The 18623-nt window shown below is 39.1% G+C and overlaps 1 protein-coding gene across 1 annotated transcript; it reads left to right on the top strand.

Moving 5' to 3' along the window:
- The first annotated feature begins 625 nt into the window (after positions 1-625).
- LOC110056478 (protein transport protein Sec24A-like) lies at positions 626-18322 on the top strand. Its single transcript, XM_020762958.2, has 28 exons — positions 626-1022; positions 2000-2176; positions 3332-4152; positions 4819-4929; positions 5598-5663; positions 5932-6021; positions 6441-6469; positions 6976-7078; positions 7739-7865; positions 7979-8088; positions 8419-8485; positions 8871-8989; positions 9883-9928; positions 10097-10152; positions 10625-10726; positions 11171-11272; positions 11777-11900; positions 12394-12493; positions 12909-12967; positions 13132-13305; positions 13630-13740; positions 14036-14079; positions 14726-14860; positions 15235-15372; positions 15726-15830; positions 16397-16489; positions 16570-16673; positions 17426-18322. Exons 1-28 carry the CDS (start codon positions 803-805, stop codon positions 17538-17540), a joined length of 3648 nt encoding a protein of 1215 aa, XP_020618617.2. The 5' UTR covers positions 626-802; the 3' UTR covers positions 17541-18322.
- Positions 18323-18623: the final 301 nt, after the last annotated feature.

Genomic DNA, 18623 nt, shown 5'->3' with positions numbered 1-18623 from the left:
GTTTAGATGAGAGTGTGTAAACACAGTTGCGATGTTTTAGATTCGCGTGTATTTTTAAGATTATTTTATAAAAGCAATAAAGCACTTTTTCCTTGTTTACATAGCCTGATCTAATCACTCGGTGCTGGGGGGGGGGAGGGGGGTGGGGCTGGGAGAATTCTCGAAAGTTACGCAAATCCTCGACTACGTCGCAGGTTTGCATGACTGTCACGAATTCTCCCAACCCTCCTCGTGTTTAGATGAGGCTATGTAATCGTACTCGCACGATACTGCAGTACCGCCTCTACGCTTCTTATTTTTTCCCTCATTTCCTCTGATTCGCACCCTTCTACCTCCCACATCCCTGCTCTAAACTCGAATTTCAGGTTTATTAGGCATTCCAAATCTATAAAACACGCACCGTCCCCCGGTGAGTTGGGCGGAGAAATTTTTTCCCCGCCAGTTAGAACTTTCGTTCTCATCAATACAGTCGACCTTTCCGCCCTCATTCCTACTCAAAATGAAATTATAAATGAACGTGAAACTTTACAACATTTTAAAATTGGTCTCGAAAACTTGCACCGCAGGAAAAGTGACGTTGCCTGCAATGGCGGTGCGCAATGCATCACTCTTGCCACGTCGCTTAGAACACGTCCACTGCGCATACTCAACACATCTGCATTTCGTGGCTGCAAGCCGGAGGACTTTTGACGAAATTCAGAAAAAATTAGGTTCACTCACGCTTTTCAAAAACGATTGGCGAAAGCTCAGTGAACCCCACTTACCAACGACACAGTTGTCAGGTTTAAATGTATTTTAGGTGATGTCTGGGGGAAGGTTACCGCCGAGTAGTAATGCTTTCTCGGTTGGTCAACAGCAACCATACATCAATCACGACGGTGTGAATCATTTTCAATCTCCGCAAAACTATGGAGCATTTGTGCAGCCAGAGAAGAAAGGAGTAGGTCAGGAAAGCCAATACACACCTGTAATTAACAGTCAGGCTCAGAGTGTTCCACAAGAAATGAATCCGGCCTTGAGAGGTGAGGAAATTTCTAATGACAGATTGGGTTACAGAAATGTCAACCTTCTCTCTGAAGATCGATGTCGATTTCTATCTTAATTGTGGTCGTTTTCTCATCCTCTTTAACCCGGTAAGAAAAACAGAGTTTGAAATTCTGACGGAAGGGTTAAAATGGCATCGTTTGATTTTCTTATTTATCATGGCGTCATTAGTTTTAGTAGCAGGTAATTCGTTGTATCACTTGGCTGTGGAAGTTTTCATGCTTGAAACACGAACCGGTAAATCGCAATTTAACATTTACGCTATCGTTACTAAACTGAGTTATTCAAAGATAGCAAAGTGTCTTTAACAAAGTTTTATCTTAAATGTGCGATAATGACAAGTGTTGTTTTGTTTGCCAAATCAAGGCTTCGGTAAAGGTCTTGTAGCTCTATAATATGTTCTTATATTTTATTTGTAAATAATCAAGATTGTTCACTTATTAAAGCTTACAAAATGTACAAAGTTCATTTTACAAGTACTCTTGACTGACCTTTATTCCAGCATACATTTTTGACTTGAAGTAAAGTAGGGCATCAATTGTTTCTAAATTTATAAACTTGTTGACAGAAGTAATTATAACATTCCGGTAGTACTACATCATATGCATACTCCTTATATTATGTTAAATTTACACTCTTACCATTTGGCAGGTTTCATTGCTTAACTAGTTTCCCCGATACAAGTGAATATATGAAAGTTTGTATATTTAAACTGCAGAGAAAGATATGAAGACATGATTTATCATCGCAGTTATATATACACACAACTTAGTCAGCCGTGAAATTAAAGTCTGAAAAAAAAAAATTAAAAAATTCAGGTTTGAACAGGATCGTGTTCAGGCCTGAATTTTTTTCAGGTTTATAATTTCCATGATATTAGCTTTTAATACAACAACGAGAAAAATCTCTATATCTTTTTCCTTATGCTTATTGAAGTCTCTCTCTGATTCTTTAGGTTCCCAAGGACAATATCAAGGACAATGGCCTCCATCTCTGCTGCCTGGCCAAGGTCAATACAGAGGCAACCCTCTAGTAGTTAATAATGCAGCGAGTGTATCATCACAAGCTATGAATAATTCTCTTGGACCTTCACCAATGTCAACACCACCAAGGAGAAGTCCAGTCAATCCTGGTGAGTACAAAGGGATAGTTTCATGGTTCGGCACATGTGCAAGCTGTGATGTAGCCCACCCAATTCTATTGCTTATAAACCAATCAAATAATTAATTAATTATTCCAAAAGCATGTGCTGGATATGAGATGATAGATAGCCAACAAGGCACGTAGCCCAAAGTTGGCTATAATCCTCTCATATCCAACAAGCTTGAGTGAAACAATTGTTTTATTTTTTACGATAACAGCAAAATTCTCAAGTGCTCATTGGTTAATTTTTGTTGTCAATAAGCAGACAGACACAAATTTATAATTTATGCCATGCATCAACAAGTGAGAGTGGACAATTTAACAATTTGTTATCATAAAAAACAAATTGACATCAGTTTTTCATGTGTCTGTCCTGTTATTGATGCTGAATTTCATTGTAACATTGTCAAAGTAGTATGCGGATCCACTCGGCTCTTCCTTGGTGAATCCACAGCTACTTTGACAATGTTATGACGAAATTCAGCATCAACAACAGGACAGACGCATGAAAAACTGACGTCAATTTGTTAAATTAAACACGCCCCCAAAATATAGAAAACTAAAATAAAATGAAGATAAATATGCCTAAAATAATAGTAATAATATTTGGAGAGCATGGTATAATGGCTCATAACCCATGATGGCTAAGCCAATAAAAACTCTCTAATTGCATTATCCAATGATCCAGTTTTTAATATGGGAAAATAACTCGTTTGTCTGGTTCAGAATAAAATCATTGGGCTAAATAACAAATTTGATGTTCAATTCTAAATTTGTTATTTTCTGTGTAAATCCATCTACATCTTTTGTAAAATTTGGGCACCAGTCATTCTGCTAGCCTTCTTGTGGCCGTGTATGCTTTCACAAAAAATAGTCTGTGATTTCTGAAATACATCTTGGTGATGAGAAAACAAAAATGTAGTTTATGCATGGAGTTACACCATACAAAAGGAATTCTATTTAGAATTCTCACCTTGGCCAGGGCTCAAACGCAGACCACTCTATCCAGAGTCGAGGCCACCATGCCTCCACTATAGACAATATATGATAGCATTAATTACAACAATTTAAATTCTGAGCTTTTTCTCTTAAGGTGATGAATAATAGTTATGATCTTAAAATCGTATGTTTGTTTGTTCTCAAGGGCAAGCTGGCATTTCACCTCCCAACAGTCAACCTCCCACTTCAAATGCTATTGTCAATGGTCCTGTTACAGGTGCAAGACCTCCTATAGGAGTGGTCCCTGCACATCCTAGAATGGGACAATCTGCACCAAATCTGAATGCACCAACAGAAGGACAGTCCGCTCCATTGTCATCAGGAGCGTCACTGGCAAATGGACCTTCATCGCAGTTGAGTGCTCAGCAGCAAGCGCTAAGTAGTAATATACATCCTGGAGCATCGCATACTAGCTCTGCATTTACACCAGTGACCTCCTCTCCTCATGCAAGCCAACACTCTCCTTCTGCACCTCCTCTTCCAGGACAATCTCAGCTTGGATTTTCTGCCCAAGGGCAGTCTAACGTTCAGGGTCAGATGCCCCACTTTGGGCAGGAGACAAATTACTCAGGACAAACTCAAGGTCTGTCTCCAACTGCAGTGCCACCAGTATCTCAACCATTATCAGCACTGCATTCTAGCAAACCTAAAAGACCTGCCATGCCTATGAACACAGGGCCTGGTTATCCAGGGCAGCGAGGGAGCCCATCTCCTGGGTCAACACCCCCTCCACCGACAGCTTTACCAGGATCAACAATGGCTCAGAGAACGACACCACCTCCTCCTACAAATCTGCCAGGTGCAACAATGCCTCAGGGGTCAACACAGCCTCCATCATCAAATTCCCCAGGATCAAGTATGCCTCAAGGCATGTTCAACCATCCACCCACAGGATATTCCCCAATGGGGCAAGATTCTCAAGCTGGAAGGCCTATTTCAGGAAGAAGAAGACTGTACCCTACTCAGGTGAGCATTTTTGAATGAAAACATAGCTAGAGTGGCTTTCAATTGAGTGTCATACAGTGTTCTCCTTCTCAGGCAGTAACCAGTAAATTTACCACCTTAAGTATCATTTATATATATTACTGCCTAAAATTGCTTGGAATTCTTGAAAATTCAACAGGTAACAGATAAAAATATAGAGTTGTTTCGCCAATGTTATCAGTATTTGATCGTTGTAAAAGAATAAAAGAAAAAAACAGATAAGCAAATAAACTACACTACCTATTCCTTTTGAACTTCAAAGAAAGACCCACGCATTTTTGGCAGGCTTTCTGTCACAATTCCTGCACTGTTTACATTCAGTTTCACAATGAAGCAGCAGAAAACGATATTCTCCTTTCTGTCCATCAGCAAGGGCAAGAAGTCATGAAAAGAAACCATTATAGGTAACAGTAATTTTAGAGGAAAAAAATATTTAATATGCAAGCAACTGGAATTCAGTTACTTAAACTTCCCCTAGTTCTTAATATCTGGTTGCCAGCATTCAATATTTGGTCGTATTGGCTACCAGTGAGTCGCAATTTCAAGCCCTGTCTGTTGATGTTCAAACCAAGCTGATAATCATACTGTGACAAAGTTCCTTTCATGCCATGGTAGTTGATGGTTTTAAGAACTTTTCTCTCCTCCCAGACAGCACCACCTGCCATGCCTGGCCCAGCTGGAATGATGAATGTTGCTGGCCAAGTAAACCAAGGGTATCCAGCTGGACAGATGCCTTCTATGGGTCAACAGCCAACTGTTGTAAGTTACATGTAACTTTTATTTAAGACATAGAAAACATGTACCATGTTTCTATGGAGTTATACATAGAATCATGTTCTTATTTCTATACATAGTTATGTGTAGAAACACAAATGGAAGTTTGAGAGAATGAAAAATGCCGTGAGAACATGAGCTGACAGGTGAGTGTTTCTACAGCTTTTTCAAGTTCTCCCAAACTTCCACAAATGTTTCCATAACTCGACAGAAACACAGAGAACATGTTTTCTATTTCTTTTACAAATTCCACAACAACAACAAAAAAGAAATAAACTTGTTTACTTTGATCATCAGTGGAAATTCTCTTTGCTTGCACCATCATTACGTCAACAGCTGGTTCACTCCCTATCAGCCACATAGTCATCATCTTAGTTGTCATCAGTGCACATTGCCATGCAGTGCACTTCAGCATGGAAACAAGATGTCAGAGGAGTGACATGAAATGCTTTTCATATAAATGTAATTAAAGTTCTATTCAATGGAATTGCTGACAACCTGGATTTTTTTTTTTTTTTTGTCAATCTTGTCTGAGACCACTGTAACTCATGTTGTTTGGAAGTTAATTACTTATGTTGCATGCAGTGTAATTTATGTGTAAACAGTGGGACTCCACATGTTTCAATATTCTTACACATTGCTGCCTTGTTTAGAGTGGTGTTCCATCACAGTTTCCATCATCTGGCTTGGAGGGTCCAATGGGAAGACTTGCAGTTCAGGTCTGCAAAATACTTTTTTGAGTATTAAACCTCCAACTATCTGTTTTGTGGCAATAAGAATTTTTGATGTTTCTTTTGTCATAGCCATGATTGGTTAAAGGATGAATAGATAATGATATACATGTAGTGCAAAAGTGTTACCAAAGTCAAATAATCTTAACACATGCTTCACTGAGTTATCTAACAACAGCATCAACCATCCGACTTACGCTTTAGCACTCTTAGTAATTTATTGTTAATTAAAGTTTGGTCATGGTTTAATTTCCAGCAATCTGCCTGTCAGCCCATCAATCTTCTGGAACAAAGACACATTCTTCCAACAACTCCTCTTGAACAGCCAACACCTAACTTGCCGCAGGTGAGTTCATTTTCCCTTTATTTCTTGTATATATACATGTAGATAACCAACTGGATGCATTATTCAGGGTCTGTGTCTTGTTGTCTTGTGCCTTTTTTGTTTTTGTTTTGTCATTGCAATGACTCTGAACTTGCAACAAATACAATTCAGAACACAAATTAGACACACACCAGGACATAAATTAAAACTGTAGGTTGCCCATGGTCTTGCGGTGTGGTCTGTCAAAAATTGTTTATTATTAAATTCACTGGATTTAAAGGTAAAGTGTAATTAAAAGTGGAAATCAATTTAAACTGTTTAAACGTTTTTGTCTGGCAATATTTTGAAGAAGCCCAAGGAAAATTTTAACTTATTCTTTGTTTGCCTGAAATCTCTTAGTGATGATGATTTAATCATTAATGTTACTTTTTCAATTTCAGGATCTTCGCAAAAAGAGCTGTGATTCAAGGTTATTATTGAAATAAATTTATGTGGCTATAAAATACTCTGAATTTCCATTACTATAAAAGATAACTTGTTACATCTTGTATATTTATTATAATCAGCTTAGACCAATGATGTCCCCCTTCTACTGAATGGTTTTAATGTAATTATACCTGTTTGGTGTGTTATTGGTACCACAACAATATATCTTTACAGGGCTAAAAAAAAGACTAGGATTCCAGCTTCCCCTCTGGACAAACAGCCCTCAAGTCTTAGTTTACTTTTGATTTCATTCAGTTGGCAGACAATTTGCTTTGGCTCGTGCCCAATGGGCAAGTGAGAATAACTTGTCCCAGATGACTCGGTAACACTTTCTCTGAGTCCAGCTTTATTTCTCATAATACTAATGCTAAGTACAGTAAAAGTATATTTAGTTACTGTTTACAATGAGACTGAAAGCCAATGAACCATAAGGCTCAAGTGGAAGTGTTACTGCATAGATTGTCATGGATTTTCTTGTTTTCTTTTCAGTGTGTTGTGTTGTACCCTGAATGCTGTCCCTGAAACTAAGAGTCTGCTGACAAAATCAAAACTTCCACTAGGAATTCACCTTCATCCTTTTAAAGATTTACAGGCAAGTTACAAACTGTGAAACCCTAGCAGTTGTCTTTCTGGATTTTCTTCAAGCTGGTTTCAGGGCTCAAAAAAGCTTGAACTGCAGCTTGCCCTTGAAACAAGCAGCTCTCAAATTTTGCTTGCCTTGGAAGAGTCGTAGTTTAATGTTTTTTTGGATTTAGTTAGCAGACAACTTGTCTGAGCCCTTGCCCATCAGGCAAGTGGGAATGAAAAGTCACTTGCCTGAAGGGAAAATCTACTTGTCCCGGACAATCAGACAGCACTTTTTTTGAGGTTCTGGTTACTTAAGTGGTGAGGAGACAGTGGCTGAGTGATGGCAGTACTGATCTTGATGTTTGGGGGTGTCAGGTTCAATTGCTCTGTCTTGTCACTGGCAGATGTGTTCTTCATGTTCTGAAGTCCAACTCGTCATCCATGTTATGTCAATAGCCTACTCGCTAGCCTTGTATTAGTTAGCATTTCTAAATGTTGTATCCTGAAAAGATCGCACACCTTGCATCCTCTGTCTTCAGCCTTGCTTCACAAAAATTGAAGTCATCTTTGTCTGTATAATTAATGAGGATTGTGGTGTCCAATGATTGAATGCAGCACCACAATTGTTGTGGCCCTGGTTCAACAAGTAATGTCAGTGGAACTAACATTGCTGTTTCTTCCACAGAATCTTCCAGTTATTCACTCTTCAGTCATTACAAGATGCCGTTCCTGCAGAACATATATCAATCCCTTTGTCACCTTCACCGACTCAAGAAGATGGCGATGTCCAATGTGTTTCAGAGTAAATGAAGGTATGCACTGTAATTTTCTTTCGGTAAGTGTATGGATATCTGAAATTGTTTTCAAGTAAGTTGTGAGTGTCCCTCCTTTCTCTGTGTTTAACGTCCATTTTTTTTCGTTTTAGTTCCAGAAGAATTCTGTTTTGATCCTGTAACAAGACAGTATGGTGATCCAGCAAAAAGACCAGAAGTTAGGAATGCAACAGTGGAATTTATAGCACCTTCAGAGTATATGGTAATCAGTCTTTACTGATCTAAGTCTGAATTTCTTGAGTCTTCCAATTACATGTAATGTCTGCAGTGGCTTAATTCATTAAGCCCAGCTCACTAACCCATTAGTGTAAACAAAGGAATGATAACCTTTGTAGGTGGATGTATCTAGAGCTGTTCAACTTTAGTTATCTCCATTTTGAGGACAGTTGAGATTTGGTCCAGAGGATTACAATGCCATCTCAATTCATTTTCATTCAATTTTCTTTTTACCGAACCACAAGTACAGTGTAATGATAAGGCAGTGGAAAATTAATAATATTAGCAATGATATTTGTTTTTATTTTGTTTTCAGTTAAGGCCTCCTCAACCAGCAATCTTCTTGTTTGTTTTGGATGTTTCTTTTAATGCAGTAGAAACTGGTAGGAATTTTGTTTTTTGGGCACATGAATTTGAACCAGATGTTCTGGTGTAACCTACCCTTGAGCAGATGCTACCCTCTTGAATTCTAATTTGTCAGATTTGCATTAAGTGTCAACCATGCCAAAAGTGTTCATTTCATGTGATAAAATCAAATTGCATGGTGAAGCTGTTTAATTTGTCAGTGTGGTCCTGTAAACCCTGTATAATCTTTTGAAGGTGTTAAAAAGCTGAGTGTGTTATTCATTGTTGGAATAATATACTGTCAATAATTGAGTTCAGCAGTGTATTTTTGGACCTGGTGCCACCCAACCTTGACAAGTAATATCGTATGGTGTGATTGTGGGTGATGCCCCTGTAGATAATATTGTGTGTTCATTTTTCCAGGTTACCTTCATTTGGTGTGTAAATTACTGAAGGAAAACTTAGAGAAAATGCCAGGAGACTTAAGGACATTAATTGGGTTTATAACATTTGATAGTACAGTGCACTTTTACAGTTTAAAAGTGAGTAACTAGTATGTCTGGTCATTCACAATGTATTAAAATATAAGATATTTGCCTCGAAAATCACAGGACCTCTTACTGTAACCAACCATCATCTAGATGAAATACCAATTTCATGGCAGCTACTCCACTGCACCCAGTTATGATCCTCCATGACTAAGCAACAATATTGATGTAAACTAAGAACCAATAAATCCTGTAGACCATTTTAAAAAATCCATGTGTCTGAATTGCAATTATGGTGTTTAGTGAAAAGAAGCTCTTGCTCCTGAGTCTGTCATGAGCTTGAAAGAGATGGCTACTGCAAAGAGACGCAGTGTGCAGGCATTGTGAATGCCTTCAGACTTCCAGGGTTGACCGTTCTCATTTATTTAGGGGGTAGAGGGCCACCAGTGGTTTCATGAAGTAGATGGCTGACATCAATTTGAGTGTTGAACGGACAAACCTCTAGGAAGGTCTGGGGGTATGCTCCCTCAGAAAAGTTTTGAAATTGAGAGGCTCTGAAATGCTATGTTACACATAATATTTTTTGGAGTTTATTTCCTTAAAAAAAAATCAGTTTTCGAAAAGGTCCAAATGCTAAGACTTGTTTTCAATTTTACCCAATAGCCCTAGCGTAACTGAAAACACACACCATACCCTGACCACATGCCCCCTCTTTTGCTACAGCCTTGACTGCCTTGAGACAAAGACAGACAAGGTTCAGCCACATTTCAAACAACCTGTGTTTTCCTTAAACTACTCTTTACAATTTACACTCATATTATTGCATCAGTAGTAGGCAGCTAAGAAATGGAAGTAGCCATTTTTTAGCCAGCTGCCAGCACTTAATGAGAACCCTGGCCTTATCTTATTCTTACAAAATTATGTTGTTGTTGTTGTTTTTCATTTAGTCAAAGCTCAGTCAACCTCAGATGAATATTGTTTCAGATTTAGAAGGTAAGCTCAAATGTTTAAAACACTACTAAACCAGAAAGTTAATACATCTTGTCTTCTGTATGTGCAAGTTGATGTACACAGCAGCTGCTGCTAAAGAGTTGATTTATTTGTTTTGCTTTGTGCTTTTTTTGCATCTTCATAAATAATTGTCTATTTTGTGTCTTTTAGATATTTTTCTTCCATCTCCTGATGACTTGCTTGTAAATTTGAACGAAAGTAAAGAGGTACGTGTAAATGGACTACTATGCATGTTATTCTCTTGCAACATATGGTGAGGCACCCAGGTGTACAAATGGGTACCAGCTAATAAAATGTGGGAGGGGAGTATCCCTGCAATGGACTAGCATTCCTTCCAGGGGAAGTAGAAATATGCCCAGTCACTCCATGCTATGTAAACCATGTTAGGCCAAGGTGGGATGGGCCACTTGGCTTGATGCAGACTTTACCTTTAACAGACTTAACTTATATAATAATGAAATGGCTTGTTACCCTAGCATTAATAAGTAAGAACATTACCTTCATTGTGTAAGAATACAAGAACGTGGACTATGGAAAACAACTAGACTCATTATTTATTACTCATAAACAGTATTTTTTTTTTTTTTAAATTGATGTATTCCTGACTGCAATTTTTAACACAAACTGTGCACTTGTTTGCCTCGACAGATGTAACATATTTGTTTGTTTTGTTTTTAGCTTGTAATTCAACTACTGGACTCTTTGCCGACCATGTTCAACAACAGTCATAATGTATACAGTGCCACAGGAGCAGCTCTGCAAGCAGCCCTTAAATTAATTGTGAGTAGATTTTTGTTAACATTATCAATGCTATTAGTAGGGCCTTATGCAAATGACAGTGGAGGTGTGGTGGCCTCATGGTCCTCATGGTTAGTGCGCTTGCCTCCAGATCAAGTGGCCGAAGATATTGTGTTCATTCACAAGATACTTAACTTTCACAGTGCCTCTCTCCACCTAGGTGTATAAATGGGCACCGGTGCAACTTAATACTGGGGGTAACCCTGCGATGGTCTTGCATCCCATCCAGGGAGGAGTAGAAATACTCCTAGATGCTTAATGCTACTGAAACTGTAGACTGTGGATAAGCGCTGGCTTGATGGACCACTTGGCTTGTATGCAGTATCAAGCTATGCAAATGACAGGCTATAGTCATGGAGGGCAGGTTCTGCATGACTGTCACCCATTTAGGGTAGTCATTGAAATTATGGATTTGACTTTTTATAGGGTCACATAGGTGGTCGTGTGACACTTTTCCAGACAGCGCTGCCTAATATTGGTCCAGGAGAGCTAAAAAAGAGAGAGGATGGACAAAAGTCATCTCCAAAGGTTGGTACTGTCCAAACAAAATAATAAATTACACTAAGCTGAATTGTATGACTACTGTTTCCATTTATCTTGCCCTATTTCTGCCACTTTGCAAAAGAGGTTTTGAGAGGGATAGCACCCTAACCTAAAAATATCTTTTATTACATTACTAGCTCTGTGAGCAGAAATCCTGTGCTGTGACTGGCTACTCCAATGGGCAAGATGGTGTTTTCTTTCCCTCCCAAGATTGCCGGCTGTGTCTTGCAAGAAATTAGTTTTCTTTTTCCATTTAAGTCCTTTATTGACCAAACTTGTTCACTCAAGATGGCTGGATATTGGCCTCGTTCTTTTTTAGCGTGTTTATGGTCCTTGACTACATCTTGGTCCATAGACATGCAAAAATAGAACATGGCCAATTTCCAGCCATCTTGACTTACGTTTGGTCAATAACCCATATATGTTAGCTATGTAACCTTTAAGACATTTGCACTGTGTCTAGCATGTTTGTATTTTTGTTTTGTTTAGGATGTCCAGAACTTAACACCAGCTACAGATTTCTACAAAAAGTTTGCACTGGACTGTGCAGCTGAACAAGTTGCTGTTGATTTGTTTTTACTGTCAGGACAGTATTCTGATATTGCAACTCTGAGTAAGTCTCTTAAGTGTCAGAAATCACTATCACTCCTGCATGCACCACAGTGGATTTTGGGCAGTTTTCTGTAATTTGTAAGGAAGTGCTTTTCAGTAGCTTTCATTTAGATGATCAGTCATTATAATTAAATCTAATGACACAATGAGATAACTGCCTTGTGCACCTTAATAAACAGTAAATACTACTCGCTAGCTTCTATTTGAGTGGTTACACTTTGGGGTTTCATCCACAGACTGTAAATTTGGAATCACCTTGTCCAGCTTAATAAACAGAACTGCATGAAATTCTGCTCAACTGCTTCATTTGAATGGTCATACACAATAGTTTTACCCACTGATGCAAAGGAAGAACTACCTTGCACTAATAAACAGTACAACATGAAAATGCTGCCCGATAGCTTTCTTTCAGGATCTCATGTAAAACGACCGGCAAAGTCAAGTGTAATTTCAAGCTAATTTGTTTTAATGGTCTTCGTCTTTGTTTATTTTAGTGTGTGCCTCAAAGTACTCTGGTGGATCTGTAATGTATTACCCAGACTTTCACGTCTCACGGAATGCTGCAGCAGCAGAGAAATTTGAAAATGAATTTGTGTAAGTACATTGTGTGTCGTGCTGGGGGGTATGTTGATGCCAGGAAAGTAAATAAGATACGCTTAATGACTGGTCCCTTAGGAAACAGTTAGTTTTGTTTTCCGAAAAATCTCGTTTTTCCCGGGAAACGTCGAGATATGAGTGAAAACCAAACTATTTCCCAAGGAGCCAGTAATTAAGTGTTTTGTTACGTAACTGGAGTTTTGTGTAAAATAAAAAAAAGCAGGAAGAATTACCCCCAAGTCAAAGTAACCTCTGGTAAGTGCGAGAGCAGGTGACAATTGCTTAATTGTTGCCCACTGGGCTACATTTTAGATTTAGCCATTGTCACATGAGGATAAATTAACCAATAAGAGCGCTTGTTAGATTAAACTAAACTCCAGCTATATTACAAAAGACTTCGTTCCTTTTGCAGACGCTATCTTACAAGAAAGATCGGATTTGAAGCTGTTATGAGAGTCCGCTGTACAAAAGGTGAGATTCTACAAAAGTCATTATGATAAATCTACTGCTTTGATTGCACAGAAGTTAGAAAGCAGGAATTATTTTAAGCCAGTACTTGTTAATAGCATTAGTATTCTAGACTGGGAGGTTAATGAAGAAACTGCCATATTGATTTATTTACCGTTTTTCATCAGGGCTTTCAATCCACACTTTTCATGGGAATTTCTTTGTACGCTCTACGGACCTAGTTTCTTTGCCCAATGTCGGTCCTGACAGTGGATTCAGTATGCAGATTGATATTGAAGACTCGCTGACAGACTCCAACCTGGCTGTGTTTCAGTCTGCTCTTCTCTATACAAGCACCAAAGGTAATGTGAGATTCACTGCAATCAGTGCCTTGATTAGCGAAGTAGACCATTTGAAACCAGCTTTCAGTGAAGGTTGAAGGAAAGTGCAACCTCCCTTTCTCGTTACCCTAGAGCGACTTTGAACGTTCTACAAGTTTGTACTTCGTTGTGCGATTAGATTTTGTTTTTTGTTTATTTTGTATTTATTACGTTTTCCTTGTTAGGCACTGTATTGTGTCAGATTCTTGTATTTTATTGTTATGAGAATTTATAGCATTCTGTTTCTTGTGTGTATTTTGGTGTAATAACTCATTATTTTGACTCGGGTACAACTGTATTTTGCAGGGGAGCGGCGTATTCGAGTGCACACACTTGCTCTTCCAATCACAAACAAGCTGGCTGATTTATATGCTACAGCTGATGTACAGGCCATTACAACACTACTAACCAAGATGGGTAAGTCGTACATTGATAGATCAACGGCACTAGCTTTTCAGTCAACCGTCAGGAGAGAACTTCACCACCCTAACTTTTGCTATATACCGTTTTCGTTTTGCTTTGGGCGTACAATGAGCTTATGGATTTGTCGTCTTGTTACATTACGATATGATTAAAATAAATTGTTCTATGTGGGGATGAAATGTAATTTTCCTATTTGGCACTTCAACTTTTAACTTGATTTGGATTTGTACTACCCTTTTATGAGAAATCACTACCTCAGTGAGTGTTTTGTTTTTTTCTTCATCGCCAGCTGTTGACAGAACGCTGACGTCTTCTTTAGGAGATGCCCGAGAAGTAAGTACTATATAAAAAACGAATTACACGATAAAAGACTCTTGTACCTAAACGCGTAATCTTAGTCACAATCAAGTAGAACCGGCCACTTCGGTGGAAAAAGCGGCGATAGCCTGATCACAATCACAACGTGTAGCCAGTGCCAAGCGCGGGAAAACCTGGAACCAGTATCAAGCGCGAGAAAACCTGTAACCGGTGCCATGCGCGGGAAAACCTGTAACCAGTATCAAGCGCGAGAAAACCTGTAACCAGTGCCAAGCGCGGGAAAACCTGTAACCAGTATCAAGCGCGAGAAAACCTGTAACCAGTGCCAAGCGCGGGAAAACCTGTAACAAGTATTAAGTGCGGTAATACGTGTAACTAGTGCCAAGCGCGGGTAACCATGTAACCATGGGAACCGCGGGAAAACATGTGACTGACGGTAAACCCAGGAAAGGTTACTAACTTGCTGATTGGCCAGAAAAGTTCTGTTTTGATTGAAGCAATGCAAACACAAAAGCCAGTACAAAATTTATTTCACGGTCATTTCTTCAATAACTTTTGAATAATTTTATCTCATGTAAGGAGGTCCCTTTCTGTATAATGTTTCAGCACGATTGATCTTTACAGATGCGTTGTACATGTAATGTTGTGTTTGTTGTACCAGGCTCTGATGAACGCGTGTATTGATACACTGAGTGTTTACCGTACATCGGTGGCAAATCAACCTCAGAGCAGCGGACTTATTGCTCCTCATTCCCTAAGATTACTACCGCTCTTCATTCTTGCCATCATGAAGCATGTAAGTATGACATTATTCGAACAAGAAAACTTTTGCTTGTGCTTTTTAGATTAGCTATTCCACTCGCCCATGTGTTCCAGTCATGCGAACCTGCCGTCACAACAGCCACTGGACCCATTCTCCTCGGCCCTCTTTGCCCGTCTCTCCCTTTTTCTTGCCTTATGACCCAATCGGAGCCTGTTCACAGGCTAAATTACTAGCGGTTGTGCCCGCTATTTATCTGCCATTCGATAACATTTTAAAATAACTCGATCCACTATTCATTCAATCCATCATTCCTCAGGAAAGCGACTATTTCTGAAGTTTACACTCAAATGGTGCTTCTAAGCAATTGTAGTTTTTAAGTTCGCTGAAACGTTTCGTTTGATTTACAGATGGCGTTTCGTCTCGGCTCAAGCACGCGCTTGGACGAGCGATGTTTTGCGATGCAGCAGTTTAAAGTTATGCCTCTTGGTCTGGCTATGCTGTCCATATACCCAAAGATGTACCCGATACACGAGCTCTCGGATGAGGTATGTCCAAAGTAACAAATCCTCACGAATAGCACCAGTGTTACGAATGTTGTGACGTCGGTCTGATGTCATTAGAATACGTCATGTTGCTTAGCAATGCCTTAGCCGAAATTTGCGGGCTCAGATAGTGCTCAGAGACCGTTTGAAATCACGGTGTTAATAGAGGAAAGCAAAATCAGCTGGACTTCTTGTGCGTTGATCGAATTGTGGAGTAAGAATTACTAGAGCACCTGCTTCCCTTTCTCCCCTGCAAGCCTCTGTCGCGCACCACCTTTAACCCTCTCCCCCCTGCCCCAGAAGAAAATAGGTTCTTGTTCACTTCTGTGAACACAATGACATTTTCTCCTTTCCAGGGTGCTCTCCACACCAAAGCAGGCCCGGTTCCAAATCCTCCAATTTACCACCTATCGGGTGAGAAACTGAGCAGGAAAGGAATATACCTCATGGATACCGGTCACGTGAGTACGAGAAGGTGTTTGATAAGATACAAAGGGTGCTTCTAGTTATTATATGTAGCTTTGTGTGGAGAAGAACGAGCTACAGCCGATGGAGTTACTCTGATGAAAGACCATCACACAAAACGCCAGCTTTTGAAATACAATATGGCGGATTGCATATCTGAGAGTCAGTTACGACACAATTGACTATCTGCAAAGCAGCATTCAGAGTTGAAGAAATCTAGGAAAAGTCACCTTCCAATAAAGAACAGCAGCTTCAATAGCTTATCTTGTGCTATGTTTTTAGTTTGCCATTACCAGCTGATCAGCGATGGCATTACTGAGTCATTCCCTGTGATGTGCAACTGAAATTTTAAATCATTTTTCAATTAGAAGGAAAACTTTAACAATTTAGAATTCACTGGGTAAAAAGATAAAAAGAAAACGCCTTAGAGGTATAAACCAAGTCGAAATAAGGATAGATAATAAATGAGACAGATTATGACGATTTATACGACATGTGTGACCAAACTGGAAAGCAGGTTTTGTATTTTGTTTCATATTTATTACTTGTCTTTTTTGTATAGGCTTTCTATATTTGGGTTGGACGTGACGCACCCATCGATGTTATTCAAGCGTATTTCAACGTGCCTAACTTTGGCAGTATTCCCGAAAACTTGGTAAGAAATTGTCGAACATTTGATTATACACACTGAAACGAAACATACGAAAGGTGACAGTTATTTCATTGCTGTTTCAGGGATCGCTTCCAGTGTTGGAAAATCCACATTCAGAGAGAGTGAGGACGTTTGTGGATTACTTACAGTCACAGAGAACGTGCCATGCTAACATTTATGTTCTAAAGTAAGTAGCACCTTAGATATTCTTGTGATCAGTAGAGAAAGATATAAACTTAATGTTGTTTGAATCGCTAGCAGGCATGTGCTTGGAATATATTCTGTACCCCTGATTTTAGCTTTAAAATTGTAAGAACTTTAACGAAATGATAGAGAACAATTTTCCTATGTATATACATCTACATTTGATTTCGTCGGTTAAGTCGTTACGCATCACACCACCGTTAAAAATATTACAAAAAGTTGATATGTAAGAAAACGTTTGTTGCTAAAAGATCGTGGCGTCCAACAAAAATTTGATAGTCGCATTTTTAAGTTGGTTGTCTTGGGGTCCATATTATTTTTGGGTATTTTCTTATCCAGCTATGATTTCTGCCTCCGTTTTCAAGTTCGTTCCTATATTTTACCCTCAAGTTTCGCAATTGTCTAGATCTGTTCAAAACGCCTATCGATCTTCGATCTCAAGACTTGCTTGAGCTAAGTATGTAATGCGGCACTATTGCCAGCGTTCAGTTCCAAATAAAAATACGAAATATTAGCTTCTGGCGTTCGCGTTCTCAAAATACACAGAACTTTGTTATTTCACGTTGTTGTTTTGCAGAGGACGGCTAAGAAATGTTTCAATATTTATAACGCACGTGCACAGCCATTGTTCTGCTCATTAAACCTTTTGTTTGGTGACGTTTTCGTTGCTGTTGCCGTCGTGGTTTACTTAAGTTTGCTAAAACTGTACTAAGTTGTGTGTTTTTTTATTTGCAGGGAAGACAGTCGCATGAGGATGTTGTTTCTTCAAAACCTTGTGGATGATCGCTCAGAATCGGTCATGTCCTACTACGAGTTTCTCGTCCACCTTCAAAAGCAGATTTCCAAATGAGCTTCTTATTTGATGACCGTGATACGGTAGATGATTCAGACAATGCGGAAAATGATACATGGGATAATATCGCACGAGCTAAAGATCCTGCGCGTCATGGAAGATTCCAAGACGGTCTTTTTAAAGAAATGTTCAGCTTGGAGACTGAAATCACAAGCGAATCCTACCATGAAAGAATTAGTGGCAGAGATTTTAATCATACATGGCACAGCAAAAGAGTTAAAGGGAGGAACAGGGAACGTAAGCGGCGTTAAGTTATGTGAATCATATCCATGGGGGACCCGGGGCCGTCTATCGCCCGCTTCCCCCGCCATTGATCTCTTTCCCCGGGTTCCCAGGGATAAAAGACTACTGCAGGCAGAAGACAGGATGAAGAAAGAGGCAAAATAAAACTTATAACAAGAAAATTATGAAAGCGTGCTGGACGTTTTGTATTTCATAATTAAAACAAGTCGAAAGATGTCCTGCAATTGTTACAAAGACGCAAGGTTGGACACTGATTTCGTTTTACATGTGGTACAGTTTGTTAGGTCGCTGTTGCATGTGTATGGAACGTTACAGTGTCCAGTTTGGTTATAGCGACCGGCTAGGTTATTTTTCATTTTCGGCGAAGATTATATTTAGAACAGTACATTTTTTATTATATTTTGGAGAAGCGCTATTGAATGATTGTTTATAAAAATTTTCATTTGATAGGATTTAATAGGGCAATATGTTTTGCACAAGGTTTTTGTGTGTTACTCACACAATTTTCCTCCCTGAATAAAGTACTCCTAACTTAATTAATTTGAATCTGTTTTACGTCTCGATATTTTCCTTTCTTTCACATGATTGACTAGTGTCCTTCGCAGGAGGGATGTCACGCAACGTTCCCCTGTTTCTTTGGGGGAGGCCTTGCGTAACATCGCAAATAACGGCTGAGTAGGAGACTAATGATTGATCAACTCCCAGATTCTTGTAACTTTGTAGCAAATCACACACACATCGTTTGAATCTTGTAAGTGTTTTTAGTAGGACAATGAACAAAAATTAAGGTTTTGCCCTTTCTGCCTCCCTTCACTCAAGTATTCTTGCCTGCGGCTC

The sequence above is a fragment of the Orbicella faveolata genome, unplaced genomic scaffold (genome assembly GCF_042242905.1).
Source record: "Orbicella faveolata isolate gen_17 unplaced genomic scaffold, um_ofav_v1 contig_35, whole genome shotgun sequence".
In the NCBI taxonomy this organism is placed as follows: Eukaryota; Metazoa; Cnidaria; class Anthozoa; order Scleractinia; family Merulinidae; genus Orbicella; species Orbicella faveolata.
The sequence above is the reverse complement of the archived record's forward strand: the minus strand, read 5'-3'. Positions and strand labels throughout refer to the sequence as shown.

What these genes read in the sequence shown, in the direction of transcription:
- LOC110056478 (XM_020762958.2), top strand. Translation starts at nt 803, where the DNA reads ATGTCTGGGGGAAGGTTACCGCCGAGTAGTAATGCTTTCTCGGTTGGT. An exon ending in TTCTTGCCATCATGAAGCAT is followed by an intron (nt 14,861 to 15,234) that starts GTAAGTATGACA and finishes TTTGATTTACAG; the next exon opens with ATGGCGTTTCGTCTCGGCTC. An exon ending in TACACGAGCTCTCGGATGAG is followed by an intron (nt 15,373 to 15,725) that starts GTATGTCCAAAG and finishes TCTCCTTTCCAG; the next exon opens with GGTGCTCTCCACACCAAAGC.